Source organism: Archocentrus centrarchus, chromosome 14, assembly GCF_007364275.1.
Source record: "Archocentrus centrarchus isolate MPI-CPG fArcCen1 chromosome 14, fArcCen1, whole genome shotgun sequence".
Lineage (NCBI taxonomy): Eukaryota > Metazoa > Chordata > Actinopteri > Cichliformes > Cichlidae > Archocentrus > Archocentrus centrarchus.
In genome coordinates this window covers 34,056,761-34,076,617 of record NC_044359.1, presented here as the reverse complement: position 1 = coordinate 34,076,617, position 19,857 = coordinate 34,056,761, and the positions used below count along the sequence as shown (strand labels likewise).

The window sequence follows — 19,857 nt, the reverse complement described above, 5'->3', positions numbered from 1 at the left end:
TTTACATTAGTACTTCATTTGACACCTTTTTTAAAGTAAAATCTGAGGAGCCACTTGGGAGCTGAAAGAGCCAGCTCTTCTTTGGGAGCCGAGCCTAAAGAGCCAGCTCTCTGAAAAGAGCCGGAATTCCCATCACTGGTCAGATGCCCGAGCCACCTCAACTGGCTCCTCTCCATGTGGAGGAACAGCGGCTCTACTCTGAGCCCCTCCCGAATGGCCGCACTCCTCACCCTCTCTCCAAGAGAGAGGCCAGTCACACTGTTTGCAGTCGAATGCCTTCTACAAGTCCACAAAGCACATGTAGACTGGTTGGGCAAACTCCCACGCACACTCGAATATCCTGGAGAGGATAAAGAGCTGGTCCATGTTGAATTTCTAAAATGAAACTCGTGCTTTCTTTTAATGAAAATTGCAGGAGGCGCTCAATTCATTTTCAGTTGCGTTTATTTTTCCATCAAAAGAATGAAGGAAACTTAACAACTAAAAAATATGGAAAACTTAGCAACTGAACAAGGATCTTAACAACTAGAAATATGGAAATTTAACAGCTAAAAATATGGAAAACTTAGCAACAAAGAAAAGAAACTTAACAACTAACAATATGGAAATTTAACAACTAAAAATATGGAAATTTAACAACCACAAATATGTAAAACTTAGCAACCAAGAAAGGAAACTTAACAACTAAAAATATGGAAATTTAACAATTACAAATATGGAAACTTAACAAGTAAAATGTGGAAATTTAACAAGTAAAATGTGGAAATTTAACAACTAAAAATATGGAAATTTAACAACTAAAAATATGGAAAACTTAGCAACAAATAAAGGAAACTTAACAAGTAAAAATATGGAAATTTAACAACTAAAAATATGGATATTTAGCAAGTAAAATATGGAAAATTTAGCAACAAAGACAGGAAACTTAACAAGTAAAAATATGGAAATTTAACAACTAAAATATGGAAGGTACAATAAAGAAAAAGATAGAATAGAGAGAAAGGAGTCAAGAATAGCAGGGATCTGTCTTCAGGAAACATAGCTAACACCAGTGAAACTTGTATAGTGCAGAGAGATTGTGGAAAGTAGTTGAAGTTGAATTGACTTTCCTTTAGAAAGCCAAAAGCCAGAAGTGACTAAAGTCTAGAGTAGAGAAAGTCTACTTCAGACTGGCTCAGAAAAGATAAGAGATCCTCTTCAGGATTGCTGAACAAAGTGGCCGTGGGTTGAACTGGTGCAGCTTCAGAGGACACTAATGTGGATAGAGAGGCATCCACAAGAGTATTGGAGCTGATCTCATGCTCAGTGTGACAGTCAGAGAGAAGAAAGAAAGGCTCCTGAGGCTGCATGGCAGGAAGGCAGGCATCAAGGTCTTCACTGAGAGACAATAGTTCTACTCCTGCCTTGCTGAGTGAGGTTGCCTCACTTTCAGGTTCAATGGGTTCAGCAAAGGCAGCCGATGATGTAGATGAAGGGGCTGAGCTCAAACCCATTGCAGGAGTCTCGGTGATGAAGGAAGGACTCCTGAGCTGCTGTGGCGGGGAGGAAGCCTGAGAAGCAGGGAGGGTCTGATTTTCTTGCGGCACGTGGAGCGTGCCACACACAGGCACACTGGCCTGTTGAACCTCCTGCACAGGTGTCGGTGCAGATGCTGCAACACAAACAAAAATGCAGTGAGTCTTCTGAGACTTTTAAATACACCTCCAAGACAAACCTTTGATTCCTAAACCTGCAGTAAGAAGCATTTAATAGAAATATTGATTAAATTGACATTTGATATGAAAGTCACAGTGACTTCAGGTCTTCTGGACATCAGGCAGTTCTGGTAGTAAAATTTAGTGTTTTGAACATCTGTAATAACCCTGACCTTCACCTGAAGGTCTGAGTGAGCAGGTTTCTCTTGTTTTAATTTGAATGTTCAGTAGCATTCAAACTGCTCAACAAGTTTCAGTAAGGCTTACAAATATTTCACAAATATATTTGTCATCTGTTGCAATGCACAGAATTTACTGTCTTCGATCTGATCCAGTGAGATTCCATTTTTGACTGGTTTTCATCACATTTCACATGAAAAAAAAATCACTGTGGTTTCCAGAAATCTTCTCTTACCTGTGCTGCAGGCGGACCTTCGGATTCTCCTCCTCTTTTTGGCCTGAAAACAAACACATTAGACATGTGAGCCGTGAGCTGATTCAAACTGTGCAGTGACAGTGCTTCAATGCAGTGATGTGGACATGTGTGACTTGTATGCTTTCACTTTGGACTTACATAGTTATCTTTGCTGGACCACTGCGGATGTTGTTGGGCGTGGAGCATCCTTTCCTCCTCTGCCTGCTCGTAGTATTTTGCCTGTTGGGCCTTTGGCAGCGACTTCCACTGTGGACAGAAGAACACACTGTCAGCATCCACACTGCTACTACACATAACTACAGGACAGCTGGTACACATGCACAAACATGAGCATCAAACATTAACAGATGCATAAATCTATGCAGAGTTACACACTTACCCTCTCTCCCACAACGGCATTGACTGCTGCACTACTGCTGTTAATCAGTTCAGCCTTGACCTTTGGCCTCTCCTCATTCAAAAACAGCATGAAGGCATTGGGTGGCTTCTTCACATACACCCGGTCCTCATCATCCTGATGCTCATGACGCTTCCTCTTTCTACAGGAGTAAAACACAGAGTAAGAGCACAAGTTACCACTGTGTACAACTGTGAGGAAAGTATTTTAAAAACACAAGTAAAGCTGTGAAGCTGAATCAAAGCTCGATTAAAGGAGGCTGATTACAATAATTCATGCAGGCATCTGCAGATAAATGACAGTCAAACTCAAAAAAAAAGTCTAAAAGCAGCAGAGCAAACTTACTTTGGAGAGGGTGTGTTGATTGGAGGAGCAGCAAAATCACACACCAACACACCGTTTCTACACAGATACAGAGAGACAGATATGAGATAATGAAGGTACAGATGTTCAGCAGCTGTGTTTACACGTGTGTTTTACTTACAGTACTCCAATAGGATGCAGGTACTGGGTCATGGAATCAGGAATCTGGAGGACACGGGAACACTGGAAACACAAAGCACAGAACAGGTGATGAGACAAGCTGCAATAGTATCATTTATCCATCACATGGCAGAATTTATCCTCTTTTTAAGACACTGAAACTGAACATGTGACATCTGTGAGATGAAAACACATCTGGAGGACTGAAATATTCAGGTGAATAACCATAATGTGCCTGAATGTCTGTGCTGAGGCTCACAGAGGTCAGTAATATGTGGAAGAGCACAGTGTGAGAACAGGAGCTTACTGGGTCTGAAGGAGCAGCAGGAGGAACAGCGGCTGCTGTGAGGACGCCGTTTGCAGGCCACTGATTCAGCAGGTTCTGTGGAGGGAAGGAGAAGGTTCAAAATCCATAATACTGACACTAAGTACAGCATTTCAAAGACCACATGATGAACACCACAGAAACAAACAGCCTGTGCAGAGAGATCTAATCCTCACCAGATTCAGAGAAGATTGCATGAACAACACAAAGTACAGAGATCAGTGTGAGGAGAACATCTGCATAAAACTACATTCATCCATAGTTTTTATTGTTCTTGAAAGCTTCACTTTGCTCTCCTGAATTATTCCTTTTGAATTATGACTCACTGGCGGTGATTACATTTAATGATCAGCAAAGCTTCACACCACAGTTATACACCAGTAAAATACAAGGAAGGTGACAGCAGACTTTTTTCTTTTATCCGGCCTGAAGCATCCAACACTTTTAAGTACCTCTATCAATAAAACTCTAATCACACCTGTCACTACCTCTGCATGTCTTACCTGTCCCTGGCTAACAGTCCCTGGCTGAGTGCTTAGGTGAGCTGGCACCATGGTGTAGGGAGCAGCTATTGGGGGAACTTGCTGCTCAGTTACTGGAGGGCCTACTCCCAGGATGGTCCAACCACCAAAACCTCCAGGCAGACTGACTGCTGCTGGCTGAGGTGGCCCAGCAGGGGAAGAAGGTGCAGGTGGAGGATTTGGTGATTGCTCCAACAGGTTGAGTAAAATATCCTCAAGGTTGGAGTGACACCCTTCCCTCTCCATCCACTCCACATGCTGTTCAGTTTCTTGCCTGATGTACATCTCAGTGCTCTTTGTGTAGAAAAATACAAAGTCTGTCTGGGATCCTGTGGCACACATTCATAGGATGTTTTGATCCTCTTAAAATGGGACTGACATCTTGTACATCACACAGACTAAACTACAGACTAGTATTACGTAGGAACGAGGTGTACGTACCAGCTACATCAGTTAGTTTTAGAGGATTTAACTAAAACTTTAAGTATTTAAATAAAGAAGTCAAATCCCTTTAAAAGTGTTGTATTCATAAACTAACTGAAACCAAGTCACAGTTCTTACTGTGTACTTTGTTATGTAACAGGATCAGAGTCAAATGTAATGCACTGTTACACATGCAGGTACCCAGTTATACTTGTATTTTTTCTTTTAATTTGTTAAAATAATGCATTTAACTTCATTCAGTGCTCGATCACACAACATCTCAGTGACTCAAACTGAACTTTCTACACTTTGTGTTCAGGTTGAAGGACACAGCTAACAGCTAGCCACAAGATTTTGGGATAATATTTATGCACAAACACAAATTGTGGCTTAAACAAGTCGTGTATCATTTAGAAGTTCCACTGTATGAACCTAAATGACCTTAAACCATCCATGTAAGTACTCACCAAAGATGTTCAGTGAAAATTTCTTCTTTCTTGTAAAGATTTGTTTGGAAAATGTTGGCGTCTGCTGCTCCAAGAAGTTTGTGCTCACACAGTGAAGTTCATTGGAGAAGTGAATCTTGTCAGTTTAAAGATTCTGTGTTTACGTTTCAGGTTCTAGAACACTGCAGAGCAGCTATGGTAACATCACTTCTGAACATTACATTCCACTCCTGTCTGTTTCCAGCATCTCCTCATCCACTACCTTCATCATGGCCGGATCAACCTCCTAGTGTAATAAAGCCTATTTCTTTCATATGTATAATCCTCAGGTTTATGTATTACTATTACTAAAGTATAATTAAATTAGATTAATAATAACAAGTGTATTTATTTCAAAGAGATAAAGTATATTGTTTGAATTGCATAATAATCAGGTTACAAAATGAATAGCATATATTTCATAGAATTACATGTCATTTATGCTTAAGTAATAAACCAGATTAATCAAAAATGCATCACAGTTCCTTTCTATGCAGTACAATCTTAATGATGCATAAGAACAATCAGACCACCTTGTTGATTCAACAGCTTTATTAACATTAAACCTTAAAGACATGAAATTACACCATCTGAAGCACTTTGTGTAGATTACATATCTTTTAAACACATAACTAGCAATGATCTCTTTCTAAACATGGCCTCTTTTAAAAATGTGTATCAGGGGCAACAAAATTACTTCAACTTATATTTTCAGTCATCACTGAGGTTGAAATATTAAAAAGCACCAAGGAACTGTCTTTTCAAATAAAAATGAAAATGCCTTTATACTCATGGCACAGTAAAGTTTAACCTAAAAAACACATGTCAGCACACAAGCCTTCATCAGGGACTGAAACAGAGTCCATGAACACACTGGATCTTTTCTAGTGGTGTTACACCAATAGCAAGCTTCCACCTACAGTAGGGTGCACCCTGAATAGGAGGGATGTTCTAAAAACAGGCAGATGCAAAATAATAAAAGGGTAACAATACCAAGCCAAAAAAGAATCTGTTTCAATATTCAAATTCAGTCCAGATAAGATAAGAAAAACACAGCAGCATCAACCAACAGCATGAATGCATTTTCAAAATGGAAAAATTATTTAATAATGGAATTAAGGAAATTGATTTTATTCAGAAGATATTTATATTAATTCTACATGTTCCTGGCATGTTTTCATCTATGCTGGCCCGTACATTTGTGTTGTATCTGGTGATTAGCAGCCAGCTATTGATGGTGAATTGCTCTACTGCCACTGTGTAGAGTGCGGTGGCATGTAAATCTTGCTTACATGCATTGCAGCTCCATGGAGTCCTGTGCTGTGGTCTACCACACACATTCAAATTCAAATCACCTTATTGTAACCAATAAAATTGACATAATAGGCTGGAGTGGAGGTACAATAAACATAAAGATAGAACAGAGAGAAAGGAGTCAAGAATAGCAGGGATCTGTCTTCAGGAAACATAGCTAACACCAAAGAAACTTGTATAGTGCAGAGAGATTGTGGAAAGTAGAGAGAGATGTTTATATGGGATCTGTCTCAGGTAGAATTTCAGCCCTAGGCCTGTCGATGCTGTGTTGAATTTATCTTGACTCAACGCTTTTTCCTGAAATGTAAAAGTTCCCAGCTACCTGTCCAATCTGTGGCAATCATCAGCCACAGTCCTCTCATCCTGTTACTCCTTCCAATAATTTTCCCTCATATGAAACTTTTAATTTCAGTGACTTTCTCATGTAATGAATACATACACATGCTACATGAAAACTTTCTAACATGAGAAACCTCATTAAAATCTCTTTTTTTTTTTGAAGATTGAACCTGTGTGTGTGTGTACAGAGTCCACGCTTTTGCTCCAGAGGCGGGATCAGATGATTGGTCTCCACCCCTGTAATTGAACACCTGTGGTCCTTTACTGACCTGTTATGCTGATTAAGATCCTGGCAATAAAAGATGGAAACTTCCGTCAAGCCAGTGCCAGATTGCTGTATCAGCAGCGGTAATACTAAGCTCTGCTCCCTCTACAAACCTTCACCCACTCAGATTGTTGTTGCTTCCACTGCAAAGCTACAGGCCCGGAGAGCATCAGTCCCAGTATCTCTTCAACCTGAGTGTGCTGCAGGAAAAGGTACTGTGTTATAGTAGACATCGTGTTTAGTGCTGATACCAATGAAAGTCACTCCTTCTGGCCTTAATGATTTCAGGACAGTTGCCTTGACATTGCATGTCATGAAGATGCTGGAGAGAGCTTGTAGGTACAGTAAAACATGCTCTCAACCCTCTTCAGGTTACTTACCAGCCTCGTGTTGGGGTGGATGATGCAGTTAGTTACCTGCTGCAGAGTGCTCACTCTCACCTGGATAGTGCTAGTGGCAATAGTGGTGAGAATCATGTTTGTTTTTTTCTTTCTAGTGCCTTTAATACCATCCAACAACCACTGCTGCTCAGGATGGTGTCACCACTTCTGCTGTCTCCTGGATTGCTGACTATCTATCAGAGAGGCTTCAGTTTGTCCGGCTGGGGGGGGGGGGAGGACGCTGTCTGATGTGGTGGTTAGCAATACTGGGGCACCACAGGGGACAGTTCTATCTCCATTCCTGTTTACCTTGTACACCTCAGATTTCCAGTACAACAGTGAAACATGACACCTGCACAAGTTCTCTGATGACACTGCAATGATAGGGTGTATTAAGTGTGGGCAGGAGTCGGAGTAAAGCGAGCTGGTGAGGAGTTTTGTGGAGTGGTCTAGCAGAAATCACCTCCTTCTCAATTTCAGTAAGACAAAAGAGAGGGTGGTTGACTTCCGGAGGAATAAAACTGCGACTAAGCCCATTAACATCCTGGGGGAGGACGTGGAAATGGTGGACAGCTACAGGTACCTGGGCGTTCACCTGAATGACTGGACTGGAGGACCAACAGTGATGCTGTGTATAGGAAGGGGATGAGAATACTTTCTAAGGAAGCTCAGATCCTTTGATGTATGCAGAAAGATGTTGGAGATCTTCTACAAATCTGTGATATCTACTTTGTTGTTGTCTGCTGGGGGAGCAGCATCAGTGCCAGGGATGCCAGCAGGATCAACAAACTGATTCACAAGCCTGGAACCATCAGAGGTCAGAATTTGTTGTTGTTTGAGTCAGTGAGGGACAGGAGGTCACTGAACAAACTGCTCTCTATTATGGACAATCCATCTCACCCACTCCACCCCACACTAATGATGCAGCAGTGTCCCTTCCCCTTCAGACTGATTTAACCTTGCTGCCATACAGAACGCTTCAGGAAATCATTCCTACCGTTCTCCCTAAAACTGTGTAAGAACTCTTCTTTCTGTGACAGGTGAACACACCTGTCAGGACATTAGATCCCACACACAAACTTTTGTAATATATCCTCTTGCTGCTGTCTTCTGGATTCTTTGTGTACATATTCTGATTTATAGTGTAAACATATTATTTATTAATGCAATTTGCTGTACTCTCTTGTACAATGTCAGCCTTAATATAACTCTTCCTTGCCTATGGTTTTATATGTTATCTATGTTTGTTTCTATACGTATCGTTTCGTTCATCGTTGGCACTCTCACTTTGATGTTTAATAACTGTGTGTTGTATTTTTTCTTTCTGCTGTTAAACACAATAATGGGATCAAAGTATCTAATGGCTTCACCGTCTGAAGAAATTTAAAAAAAATACGAGCTGCTGCTTAAGCCTTTTAGGTTTCTGTGTGTTCGTTTATCGTTTATCGAGATAAAACAACGGAATAAGGAGTCCAATTATTAAATTTAATTAACCATTTTCATACAGTTTACAGATTAATCTGGGTCAGAACTGCATGGCATGCCCAGTGTGTTACTGAACATGACATGAAGAACTCAGTTTCATATAGTCAAAGCTTATTAATCTTGGTTACATCGTTATACAAAACAAAATGTGGAAAACAGAGAAGTTCAGCAGCTGCTTCCTGAGATGACCTCGGAGGCTCCCGTTATCGTTTGTGTAGGCTCCATCAGTGGCTGACCGTTGCCGAGACAGAGTGCTTGCGTCTGTTAGGGATAATCTGTTAGTTAGAGACATGCCCAGAACCAACAGTTCTTGGCTGAAACCAAACAATATTTACTTGTATATTTTTAATCAGTTTATTTTCCAGTCTAAGACAAAGTTCCTCAGGCAAATAAATGTGTGATGGTAAGGGCAAACATATACCATGAATGTACTTGAAGCTTCATAAAAACTCATGTCCTTCAGTAGCTAGTGAAACGTTTTTGAAGTGTTGGAATTGGACACTTAGCTAATAAACTCATACAATGTGAGAATATAATCATGCTGTTCATCAGAGGGAAAGTGTGATTTTTCAGAAACTCACGCCTAGCATCAGCTGGCATGTTAGCTTATAAACAGCTGTTGTTGTTGAGCTGGATCACTGACACCTGTCCAGAGACAGGAGAGTCTAACCTGCTGACAATAGGTTATTGCAACAATATTGGGAATAAATACATGTTTATTCAAGCTTTCATGTATTAGAGCCCTGACTTCAGCTCAGGATATGTGACTTGAGGTGAGGACGAAGAGGATAAGGTGGAAATGAGGGAGGAGAGAGCAGCTGTGGAGGAGGAAGATGAAGAGGAGGAGGAGAAACATGATGAAAAAGAAATGATGAAAATATACATGTACAAAGGTTAAATGGTCATTATCAAAAGAAAGAGTTATTTGTGAGCTTTAAATTAAAAGTAACTTATAAGGTGTACAACATATGTGACTGGTTGCCTTGGAACTTACAGCCACAGGTGTATAAATCAAGCACTTAGGCATGCAGACTGCTTCTACAAACGTGTGAAAGAATGGGTCGCTCTCAGGAGCTCAGTGAATTCCAGCGTGGTACCGTGATAGGATGCCACCTGTGCAACAAGTCCAGTCGTGAAATTTCTTCGTTACTAAATATTCAAGAGTCAACTGTTAGTAGTATTATAACAAGGTGGACGTGATTGGGAATGACAGCAGCTGAGCCATGAAGTGGTAGGCCATGTGAAATAACGGAGTATAAAGAGCTTCATGGAATGGGTTTTGATGGCCGAGCAGCTGCATCCAAGTCTCACATCACCAAGTGCAATGCAGTGGTGTAAAGCACGCTGCTACTGGACTCTAGAGCAGCGGAGACGTGTTCTCCGGAGTGACAAAGTGTGTGTGGAGTTGTTTTTCAGGAGTTGGGCTCGGTCCCTTAGTTCCAGTGAAAGGAACCCTTAATGCTTCAGCATACCAAGACATTTTGGACAATTTCATGCTCCCAAGTTTGTGGGAACAGTTTCCTGTTCCAATATGACTGCACACCAGTGCATAAAGCAGGTCCATAAAGATACAGATGTGGAAGTTTGGTGTGGAAGTACTTGACCTCAACCCAATAGCAAATGGGATGAATTAGAGCGGAGACTGTGAGCCAGGCCTTCTCATCCAAAGTCAGTGTCTGACCTCACAAATGCACTTCTGAAGAATGGTCAAAAATTCCCATAAACACACTCCTAAACCATGTGGAAAGCCTTCCCAGAAGAGTTGAAGCTGTTGTAGCTGCAAAGGGTGGGCCAGCTTCATATTAAACATTATGCATTAACAATGGGAATTCACTCATTGTCATGTGTGTGAAGGCAGAATACTCTTGACAATATATTGTGTGTAATTTATTTAGATTAATATTTCATTAAATTGGAACAAACAAAACTGAATTAATCATATGTATTATTCTGTGTGTTATAATCTTGTTCTTTTTTCTGTTTTTGTGACATGTCACTAAATTGGTTTTGTTTTTGATGATTTTCCAATACTGATTTTAAAAACTGTCAAGTCAATAAAATGTGTTTGAATTGAATTGTATTGATCTGATACCAAACAACACTTTCAGATGCTGCATCATCAGAAGCTGAGGCTGAACTGGGATACAGCTGCCATGTGGGCAGCTAGAAATGATTCAACAATAAGATAGTATTGATTACTTTTAAGGCCTTTCATGGCTAAAGGCTACATCTCTGTCCTCTTAGTACTGCATGCACCTATACCTTGACACTCCTGGACAGAGGTCGTTTTTGTCTGTTCTAAACTAAAGGGGCTGGAATATTTGCAGTCAGCTCCCCGAGGCTATGACCTCGCATCAGTGACATCAGTCCGTAAGAGGAAGTGCTTGATGTGCGACGTGCCACTAACTTTCACCTCAGTGAAGTTAACCTCAGTGCATTCTTCATCCTCTGGGCTTCTTTCAAATCATTTTACATCCTTTTCAGATTTTGGCTTCATTGCTCATAAAGAGGGCGTTTTGGCAAGGAGGTGGTCTGTCATCAGATCATTTGCATGATCTGCAACTCTTTGCTTATTATGTCGATTGTTTTCATGAGGGGCCGGATAGTTCATCAGAATGACTGATGGGACAATCCTTTCTTCTCTCCTTTCATAAAGGATGCTCCCAGTGTATCCTGTGCTAAAGAAAGTGCTGAAGCTCCTTTCCTTAGTTTTTGGTGAACTGGAACAGCTCTTATTATGCTATTAAGTTGCCTTAATTGTTGTTTGGATTACTTTTACTACTCAATGGGGTAATATGGATGCAAAAGTAAATTCACTTAAAAGGAAATAGAAAGGACTGCCATATATGGTAAATTGATCCTAAAAAATCTGTTTTCAAGATCTATTCTCAAATTGTGAAAGTGTATTTTTTTATATATTTTTTTTCTTTTAATTTTCTCCAGAGCTAAAAATAACAACACACCTACAAATGAAAACAAGGAGCCTATCCCAGCTGACATAGTGCGAGAGGCAGGGTACACCCTGTACAGGTCGCCAGCCTGTCGCAGGGCAAACATAGAGAGACAGACAACATCCACACTCACACCTATGGGCAATTTAGAGTTGCCAGTGAACCTAACCCCAGTAAGTGCATGTCACGCAGACACGGGGAGAACATGCAAACTCCACACAGAGAGAGGGAGAGAGACCTGGGCCAAGGTGGAATCAAACCCAGAGCTTCTAGATGTTATTCTTACTGTGAGGCAGCAGTGCTAACCACCACGCCACCGCGGTTATTATTTAATATGTATAGTCTCATCTAAAATCAGCCTTCACTGACAGCCACAGCAGAGTTACTATTAACTTAAAGCTCCTTTACTCTTTAACATTTAACTAAAACCAACCGACCGGTATGTTTCTGCTGCTGTTTGTGTATAGCAATTAGAAGAACAAAACAGGGCAGGTTATATCAGGTAGGAAAAACAGGATCAACCCCTCAAAGGCTCTTGGTTTTTCTGAGTGTCAGTCTTTTGTTTTATAATTTGTATTTGGAGCACTCTATTCTATGTTGAGTATATAAAGAAACATTTGACATAATGTATGTTTTTACATTAGTACTTCATTTGACACCTTTTTTAAAGTAAAATCTGAGGAGCCACTTGGGAGCTGAAAGAGCCAGCTCTTCTTTGGGAGCCGAGCCTAAAGAGCCAGCTCTCTGAAAAGAGCCGGAATTCCCATCACTGGTCAGATGCCCGAGCCACCTCAACTGGCTCCTCTCCATGTGGAGGAACAGCGGCTCTACTCTGAGCCCCTCCCGAATGGCCGCACTCCTCACCCTCTCTCCAAGAGAGAGGCCAGTCACACTGTTTGCAGTCGAATGCCTTCTACAAGTCCACAAAGCACATGTAGACTGGTTGGGCAAACTCCCACGCACACTCGAATATCCTGGAGAGGATAAAGAGCTGGTCCATGTTGAATTTCTAAAATGAAACTCGTGCTTTCTTTTAATGAAAATTGCAGGAGGCGCTCAATTCATTTTCAGTTGCGTTTATTTTTCCATCAAAAGAATGAAGGAAACTTAACAACTAAAAAATATGGAAAACTTAGCAACTGAACAAGGATCTTAACAACTAGAAATATGGAAATTTAACAGCTAAAAATATGGAAAACTTAGCAACAAAGAAAAGAAACTTAACAACTAACAATATGGAAATTTAACAACTAAAAATATGGAAATTTAACAACCACAAATATGTAAAACTTAGCAACCAAGAAAGGAAACTTAACAACTAAAAATATGGAAATTTAACAATTACAAATATGGAAACTTAACAAGTAAAATGTGGAAATTTAACAAGTAAAATGTGGAAATTTAACAACTAAAAATATGGAAATTTAACAACTAAAAATATGGAAAACTTAGCAACAAATAAAGGAAACTTAACAAGTAAAAATATGGAAATTTAACAACTAAAAATATGGATATTTAGCAAGTAAAATATGGAAAATTTAGCAACAAAGACAGGAAACTTAACAAGTAAAAATATGGAAATTTAACAACTAAAATATGGAAGGTACAATAAAGAAAAAGATAGAATAGAGAGAAAGGAGTCAAGAATAGCAGGGATCTGTCTTCAGGAAACATAGCTAACACCAGTGAAACTTGTATAGTGCAGAGAGATTGTGGAAAGTAGTTGAAGTTGAATTGACTTTCCTTTAGAAAGCCAAAAGCCAGAAGTGACTAAAGTCTAGAGTAGAGAAAGTCTACTTCAGACTGGCTCAGAAAAGATAAGAGATCCTCTTCAGGATTGCTGAACAAAGTGGCCGTGGGTTGAACTGGTGCAGCTTCAGAGGACGCTAATGTGGATAGAGAGGCATCCACAAGAGTATTGGAGCTGATCTCATGCTCAGTGTGACAGTCAGAGAGAAGAAAGAAAGGCTCCTGAGGCTGCATGGCAGGAAGGCAGGCATCAAGGTCTTCACTGAGAGACAATAGTTCTACTCCTGCCTTGCTGAGTGAGGTTGCCTCACTTTCAGGTTCAATGGGTTCAGCAAAGGCAGCCGATGATGTAGATGAAGGGGCTGAGCTCAAACCCATTGCAGGAGTCTCGGTGATGAAGGAAGGACTCCTGAGCTGCTGTGGCGGGGAGGAAGCCTGAGAAGCAGGGAGGGTCTGATTTTCTTGCGGCACGTGGAGCGTGCCACACACAGGCACACTGGCCTGTTGAACCTCCTGCACAGGTGTCGGTGCAGATGCTGCAACACAAACAAAAATGCAGTGAGTCTTCTGAGACTTTTAAATACACCTCCAAGACAAACCTTTGATTCCTAAACCTGCAGTAAGAAGCATTTAATAGAAATATTGATTAAATTGACATTTGATATGAAAGTCACAGTGACTTCAGGTCTTCTGGACATCAGGCAGTTCTGGTAGTAAAATTTAGTGTTTTGAACATCTGTAATAACCCTGACCTTCACCTGAAGGTCTGAGTGAGCAGGTTTCTCTTGTTTTAATTTGAATGTTCAGTAGCATTCAAACTGCTCAACAAGTTTCAGTAAGGCTTACAAATATTTCACAAATATATTTGTCATCTGTTGCAATGCACAGAATTTACTGTCTTCGATCTGATCCAGTGAGATTCCATTTTTGACTGGTTTTCATCACATTTCACATGAAAAAAAAATCACTGTGGTTTCCAGAAATCTTCTCTTACCTGTGCTGCAGGCGGACCTTCGGATTCTCCTCCTCTTTTTGGCCTGAAAACAAACACATTAGACATGTGAGCCGTGAGCTGATTCAAACTGTGCAGTGACAGTGCTTCAATGCAGTGATGTGGACATGTGTGACTTGTATGCTTTCACTTTGGACTTACATAGTTATCTTTGCTGGACCACTGCGGATGTTGTTGGGCGTGGAGCATCCTTTCCTCCTCTGCCTGCTCGTAGTATTTTGCCTGTTGGGCCTTTGGCAGCGACTTCCACTGTGGACAGAAGAACACACTGTCAGCATCCACACTGCTACTACACATAACTACAGGACAGCTGGTACACATGCACAAACATGAGCATCAAACATTAACAGATGCATAAATCTATGCAGAGTTACACACTTACCCTCTCTCCCACAACGGCATTGACTGCTGCACTACTGCTGTTAATCAGTTCAGCCTTGACCTTTGGCCTCTCCTCATTCAAAAACAGCATGAAGGCATTGGGTGGCTTCTTCACATACACCCGGTCCTCATCATCCTGATGCTCATGACGCTTCCTCTTTCTACAGGAGTAAAACACAGAGTAAGAGCACAAGTTACCACTGTGTACAACTGTGAGGAAAGTATTTTAAAAACACAAGTAAAGCTGTGAAGCTGAATCAAAGCTCGATTAAAGGAGGCTGATTACAATAATTCATGCAGGCATCTGCAGATAAATGACAGTCAAACTCAAAAAAAAAGTCTAAAAGCAGCAGAGCAAACTTACTTTGGAGAGGGTGTGTTGATTGGAGGAGCAGCAAAATCACACACCAACACACCGTTTCTACACAGATACAGAGAGACAGATATGAGATAATGAAGGTACAGATGTTCAGCAGCTGTGTTTACACGTGTGTTTTACTTACAGTACTCCAATAGGATGCAGGTACTGGGTCATGGAATCAGGAATCTGGAGGACACGGGAACACTGGAAACACAAAGCACAGAACAGGTGATGAGACAAGCTGCAATAGTATCATTTATCCATCACATGGCAGAATTTATCCTCTTTTTAAGACACTGAAACTGAACATGTGACATCTGTGAGATGAAAACACATCTGGAGGACTGAAATATTCAGGTGAATAACCATAATGTGCCTGAATGTCTGTGCTGAGGCTCACAGAGGTCAGTAATATGTGGAAGAGCACAGTGTGAGAACAGGAGCTTACTGGGTCTGAAGGAGCAGCAGGAGGAACAGCGGCTGCTGTGAGGACGCCGTTTGCAGGCCACTGATTCAGCAGGTTCTGTGGAGGGAAGGAGAAGGTTCAAAATCCATAATACTGACACTAAGTACAGCATTTCAAAGACCACATGATGAACACCACAGAAACAAACAGCCTGTGCAGAGAGATCTAATCCTCACCAGATTCAGAGAAGATTGCATGAACAACACAAAGTACAGAGATCAGTGTGAGGAGAACATCTGCATAAAACTACATTCATCCATAGTTTTTAATGTTCTTGAAAGCTTCACTTTGCTCTCCTGAATTATTCCTTTTGAATTATGACTCACTGGCGGTGATTACATTTAATGATCAGCAAAGCTTCACACCACAGTTATACACCAGTAAAATACAAGGAAGGTGACAGCAGACTTTTTTCTTTTATCCGGCCTGAAGCATCCAACACTTTTAAGTACCTCTATCAATAAAACTCTAATCACACCTGTCACTACCTCTGCATGTCTTACCTGTCCCTGGCTAACAGTCCCTGGCTGAGTGCTTAGGTGAGCTGGCACCATGGTGTAGGGAGCAGCTATTGGGGGAACTTGCTGCTCAGTTACTGGAGGGCCTACTCCCAGGATGGTCCAACCACCAAAACCTCCAGGCAGACTGACTGCTGCTGGCTGAGGTGGCCCAGCAGGGGAAGAAGGTGCAGGTGGAGGATTTGGTGATTGCTCCAACAGGTTGAGTAAAATATCCTCAAGGTTGGAGTGACACCCTTCCCTCTCCATCCACTCCACATGCTGTTCAGTTTCTTGCCTGATGTACATCTCAGTGCTCTTTGTGTAGAAAAATACAAAGTCTGTCTGGGATCCTGTGGCACACATTCATAGGATGTTTTGATCCTCTTAAAATGGGACTGACATCTTGTACATCACACAGACTAAACTACAGACTAGTATTACGTAGGAACGAGGTGTACGTACCAGCTACATCAGTTAGTTTTAGAGGATTTAACTAAAACTTTAAGTATTTAAATAAAGAAGTCAAATCCCTTTAAAAGTGTTGTATTCATAAACTAACTGAAACCAAGTCACAGTTCTTACTGTGTACTTTGTTATGTAACAGGATCAGAGTCAAATGTAATGCACTGTTACACATGCAGGTACCCAGTTATACTTGTATTTTTTCTTTTAATTTGTTAAAATAATGCATTTAACTTCATTCAGTGCTCGATCACACAACATCTCAGTGACTCAAACTGAACTTTCTACACTTTGTGTTCAGGTTGAAGGACACAGCTAACAGCTAGCCACAAGATTTTGGGATAATATTTATGCACAAACACAAATTGTGGCTTAAACAAGTCGTGTATCATTTAGAAGTTCCACTGTATGAACCTAAATGACCTTAAACCATCCATGTAAGTACTCACCAAAGATGTTCAGTGAAAATTTCTTCTTTCTTGTAAAGATTTGTTTGGAAAATGTTGGCGTCTGCTGCTCCAAGAAGTTTGTGCTCACACAGTGAAGTTCATTGGAGAAGTGAATCTTGTCAGTTTAAAGATTCTGTGTTTACGTTTCAGGTTCTAGAACACTGCAGAGCAGCTATGGTAACATCACTTCTGAACATTACATTCCACTCCTGTCTGTTTCCAGCATCTCCTCATCCACTACCTTCATCATGGCCGGATCAACCTCCTAGTGTAATAAAGCCTTTTTCTTTCATATGTATAATCCTCAGGTTTATGTATTACTATTACTAAAGTATAATTAAATTAGATTAATAATAACAAGTGTATTTATTTCAAAGAGATAAAGTATATTGTTTGAATTGCATAATAATCAGGTTACAAAATGAATAGCATATATTTCATAGAATTACATGTCATTTATGCTTAAGTAATAAACCAGATTAATCAAAAATGCATCACAGTTCCTTTCTATGCAGTACAATCTTAATGATGCATAAGAACAATCAGACCACCTTGTTGATTCAACAGCTTTATTAACATTAAACCTTAAAGACATGAAATTACACCATCTGAAGCACTTTGTGTAGATTACATATCTTTTAAACACATAACTAGCAATGATCTCTTTCTAAACATGGCCTCTTTTAAAAATGTGTATCAGGGGCAACAAAATTACTTCAACTTATATTTTCAGTCATCACTGAGGTTGAAATATTAAAAAGCACCAAGGAACTGTCTTTTCAAATAAAAATGAAAATGCCTTTATACTCATGGCACAGTAAAGTTTAACCTAAAAAACACATGTCAGCACACAAGCCTTCATCAGGGACTGAAACAGAGTCCATGAACACACTGGATCTTTTCTAGTGGTGTTACACCAATAGCAAGCTTCCACCTACAGTAGGGTGCACCCTGAATAGGAGGGATGTTCTAAAAACAGGCAGATGCAAAATAATAAAAGGGTAACAATACCAAGCCAAAAAAGAATCTGTTTCAATATTCAAATTCAGTCCAGATAAGATAAGAAAAACACAGCAGCATCAACCAACAGCATGAATGCATTTTCAAAATGGAAAAATTATTTAATAATGGAATTAAGGAAATTGATTTTATTCAGAAGATATTTATATTAATTCTACATGTTCCTGGCATGTTTTCATCTATGCTGGCCCGTACATTTGTGTTGTATCTGGTGATTAGCAGCCAGCTATTGATGGTGAATTGCTCTACTGCCACTGTGTAGAGTGCGGTGGCATGTAAATCTTGCTTACATGCATTGCAGCTCCATGGAGTCCTGTGCTGTGGTCTACCACACACATTCAAATTCAAATCACCTTATTGTAACCAATAAAATTGACATAATAGGCTGGAGTGGAGGTACAATAAACATAAAGATAGAACAGAGAGAAAGGAGTCAAGAATAGCAGGGATCTGTCTTCAGGAAACATAGCTAACACCAAAGAAACTTGTATAGTGCAGAGAGATTGTGGAAAGTAGAGAGAGATGTTTATATGGGATCTGTCTCAGGTAGAATTTCAGCCCTAGGCCTGTCGATGCTGTGTTGAATTTATCTTGACTCAACGCTTTTTCCTGAAATGTAAAAGTTCCCAGCTACCTGTCCAATCTGTGGCAATCATCAGCCACAGTCCTCTCATCCTGTTACTCCTTCCAATAATTTTCCCTCATATGAAACTTTTAATTTCAGTGACTTTCTCATGTAATGAATACATACACATGCTACATGAAAACTTTCTAACATGAGAAACCTCATTAAAATCTCTTTTTTTTTTTTAAGATTGAACCTGTGTGTGTGTGTACAGAGTCCACGCTTTTGCTCCAGAGGCGGGATCAGATGATTGGTCTCCACCCCTGTAATTGAACACCTGTGGTCCTTTACTGACCTGTTATGCTGATTAAGATCCTGGCAATAAAAGATGGAAACTTCCGTCAAGCCAGTGCCAGATTGCTGTATCAGCAGCGGTAATACTAAGCTCTGCTCCCTCTACAAACCTTCACCCACTCAGATTGTTGTTGCTTCCACTGCAAAGCTACAGGCCCGGAGAGCATCAGTCCCAGTATCTCTTCAACCTGAGTGTGCTGCAGGAAAAGGTACTGTGTTATAGTAGACATCGTGTTTAGTGCTGATACCAATGAAAGTCACTCCTTCTGGCCTTAATGATTTCAGGACAGTTGCCTTGACATTGCATGTCATGAAGATGCTGGAGAGAGCTTGTAGGTACAGTAAAACATGCTCTCAACCCTCTTCAGGTTACTTACCAGCCTCGTGTTGGGGTGGATGATGCAGTTAGTTACCTGCTGCAGAGTGCTCACTCTCACCTGGATAGTGCTAGTGGCAATAGTGGTGAGAATCATGTTTGTTTTTTTCTTTCTAGTGCCTTTAATACCATCCAACAACCACTGCTGCTCAGGATGGTGTCACCACTTCTGCTGTCTCCTGGATTGCTGACTATCTATCAGAGAGGCTTCAGTTTGTACGGCTTGGGGGGTGGGGAGGACTCTGTCTGATGTGGTGGTTAGCAATACTGGGGCACCACAGGGGACAGTTCTATCTCCATTCCTGTTTACCTTGTACACCTCAGATTTCCAGTACAACAGTGAAACATGACACCTGCACAAGTTCTCTGATGACACTGCAATGATAGGGTGTATTAAGTGTGGGCAGGAGTCGGAGTAAAGCGAGCTGGTGAGGAGTTTTGTGGAGTGGTCTAGCAGAAATCACCTCCTTCTCAATTTCAGTAAGACAAAAGAGAGGGTGGTTGACTTCCGGAGGAATAAAACTGCGACTAAGCCCATTAACATCCTGGGGGAGGACGTGGAAATGGTGGACAGCTACAGGTACCTGGGCGTTCACCTGAATGACTGGACTGGAGGACCAACAGTGATGCTGTGTATAGGAAGGGGATGAGAATACTTTCTAAG

The 19,857-nt window shown here is 40.7% G+C and overlaps 2 protein-coding genes across 4 annotated transcripts; both read right to left on the bottom strand.

Moving 5' to 3' along the window:
• Nucleotides 1-764: 764 nt before the first annotated feature.
• Nucleotides 765-4,941, bottom strand: LOC115792492 (transcription factor 7-like 1). Of its 2 annotated transcripts, XM_030747046.1 has the most exons (9): nt 4,747-4,940; nt 3,839-4,185; nt 3,318-3,392; nt 3,012-3,073; nt 2,873-2,929; nt 2,510-2,669; nt 2,269-2,376; nt 2,110-2,152; nt 765-1,651 (listed from the first exon to the last, which is right to left on the bottom strand). In XM_030747046.1, exons 2-9 carry the CDS (start codon nt 4,139-4,141, stop codon nt 1,137-1,139), a joined length of 1,323 nt encoding a protein of 440 aa, XP_030602906.1. In that variant the 5' UTR covers nt 4,142-4,185; nt 4,747-4,940; the 3' UTR covers nt 765-1,136. The 2 variants fall into 2 exon arrangements, with proteins under 2 accessions (XP_030602906.1, XP_030602907.1); XM_030747047.1 differs by lacking the exon at nt 2,873-2,929 and having other exon boundaries at nt 4,747-4,941.
• Nucleotides 4,942-12,896: 7,955 nt separating this feature from the next.
• On the bottom strand, nt 12,897-17,074 carry LOC115792497 (transcription factor 7-like 1). 2 transcript variants are annotated; one of them, XM_030747053.1, is made up of 9 exons: nt 16,879-17,073; nt 15,971-16,317; nt 15,450-15,524; nt 15,144-15,205; nt 15,005-15,061; nt 14,642-14,801; nt 14,401-14,508; nt 14,242-14,284; nt 12,897-13,783 (listed from the first exon to the last, which is right to left on the bottom strand). In XM_030747053.1, exons 2-9 carry the CDS (start codon nt 16,271-16,273, stop codon nt 13,269-13,271), a joined length of 1,323 nt encoding a protein of 440 aa, XP_030602913.1. In that variant the 5' UTR covers nt 16,274-16,317; nt 16,879-17,073; the 3' UTR covers nt 12,897-13,268. The 2 variants fall into 2 exon arrangements, with proteins under 2 accessions (XP_030602913.1, XP_030602914.1); XM_030747054.1 differs by lacking the exon at nt 15,005-15,061 and having other exon boundaries at nt 16,879-17,074.
• Between the last annotated feature and the right edge of the window lie 2,783 nt (nt 17,075-19,857).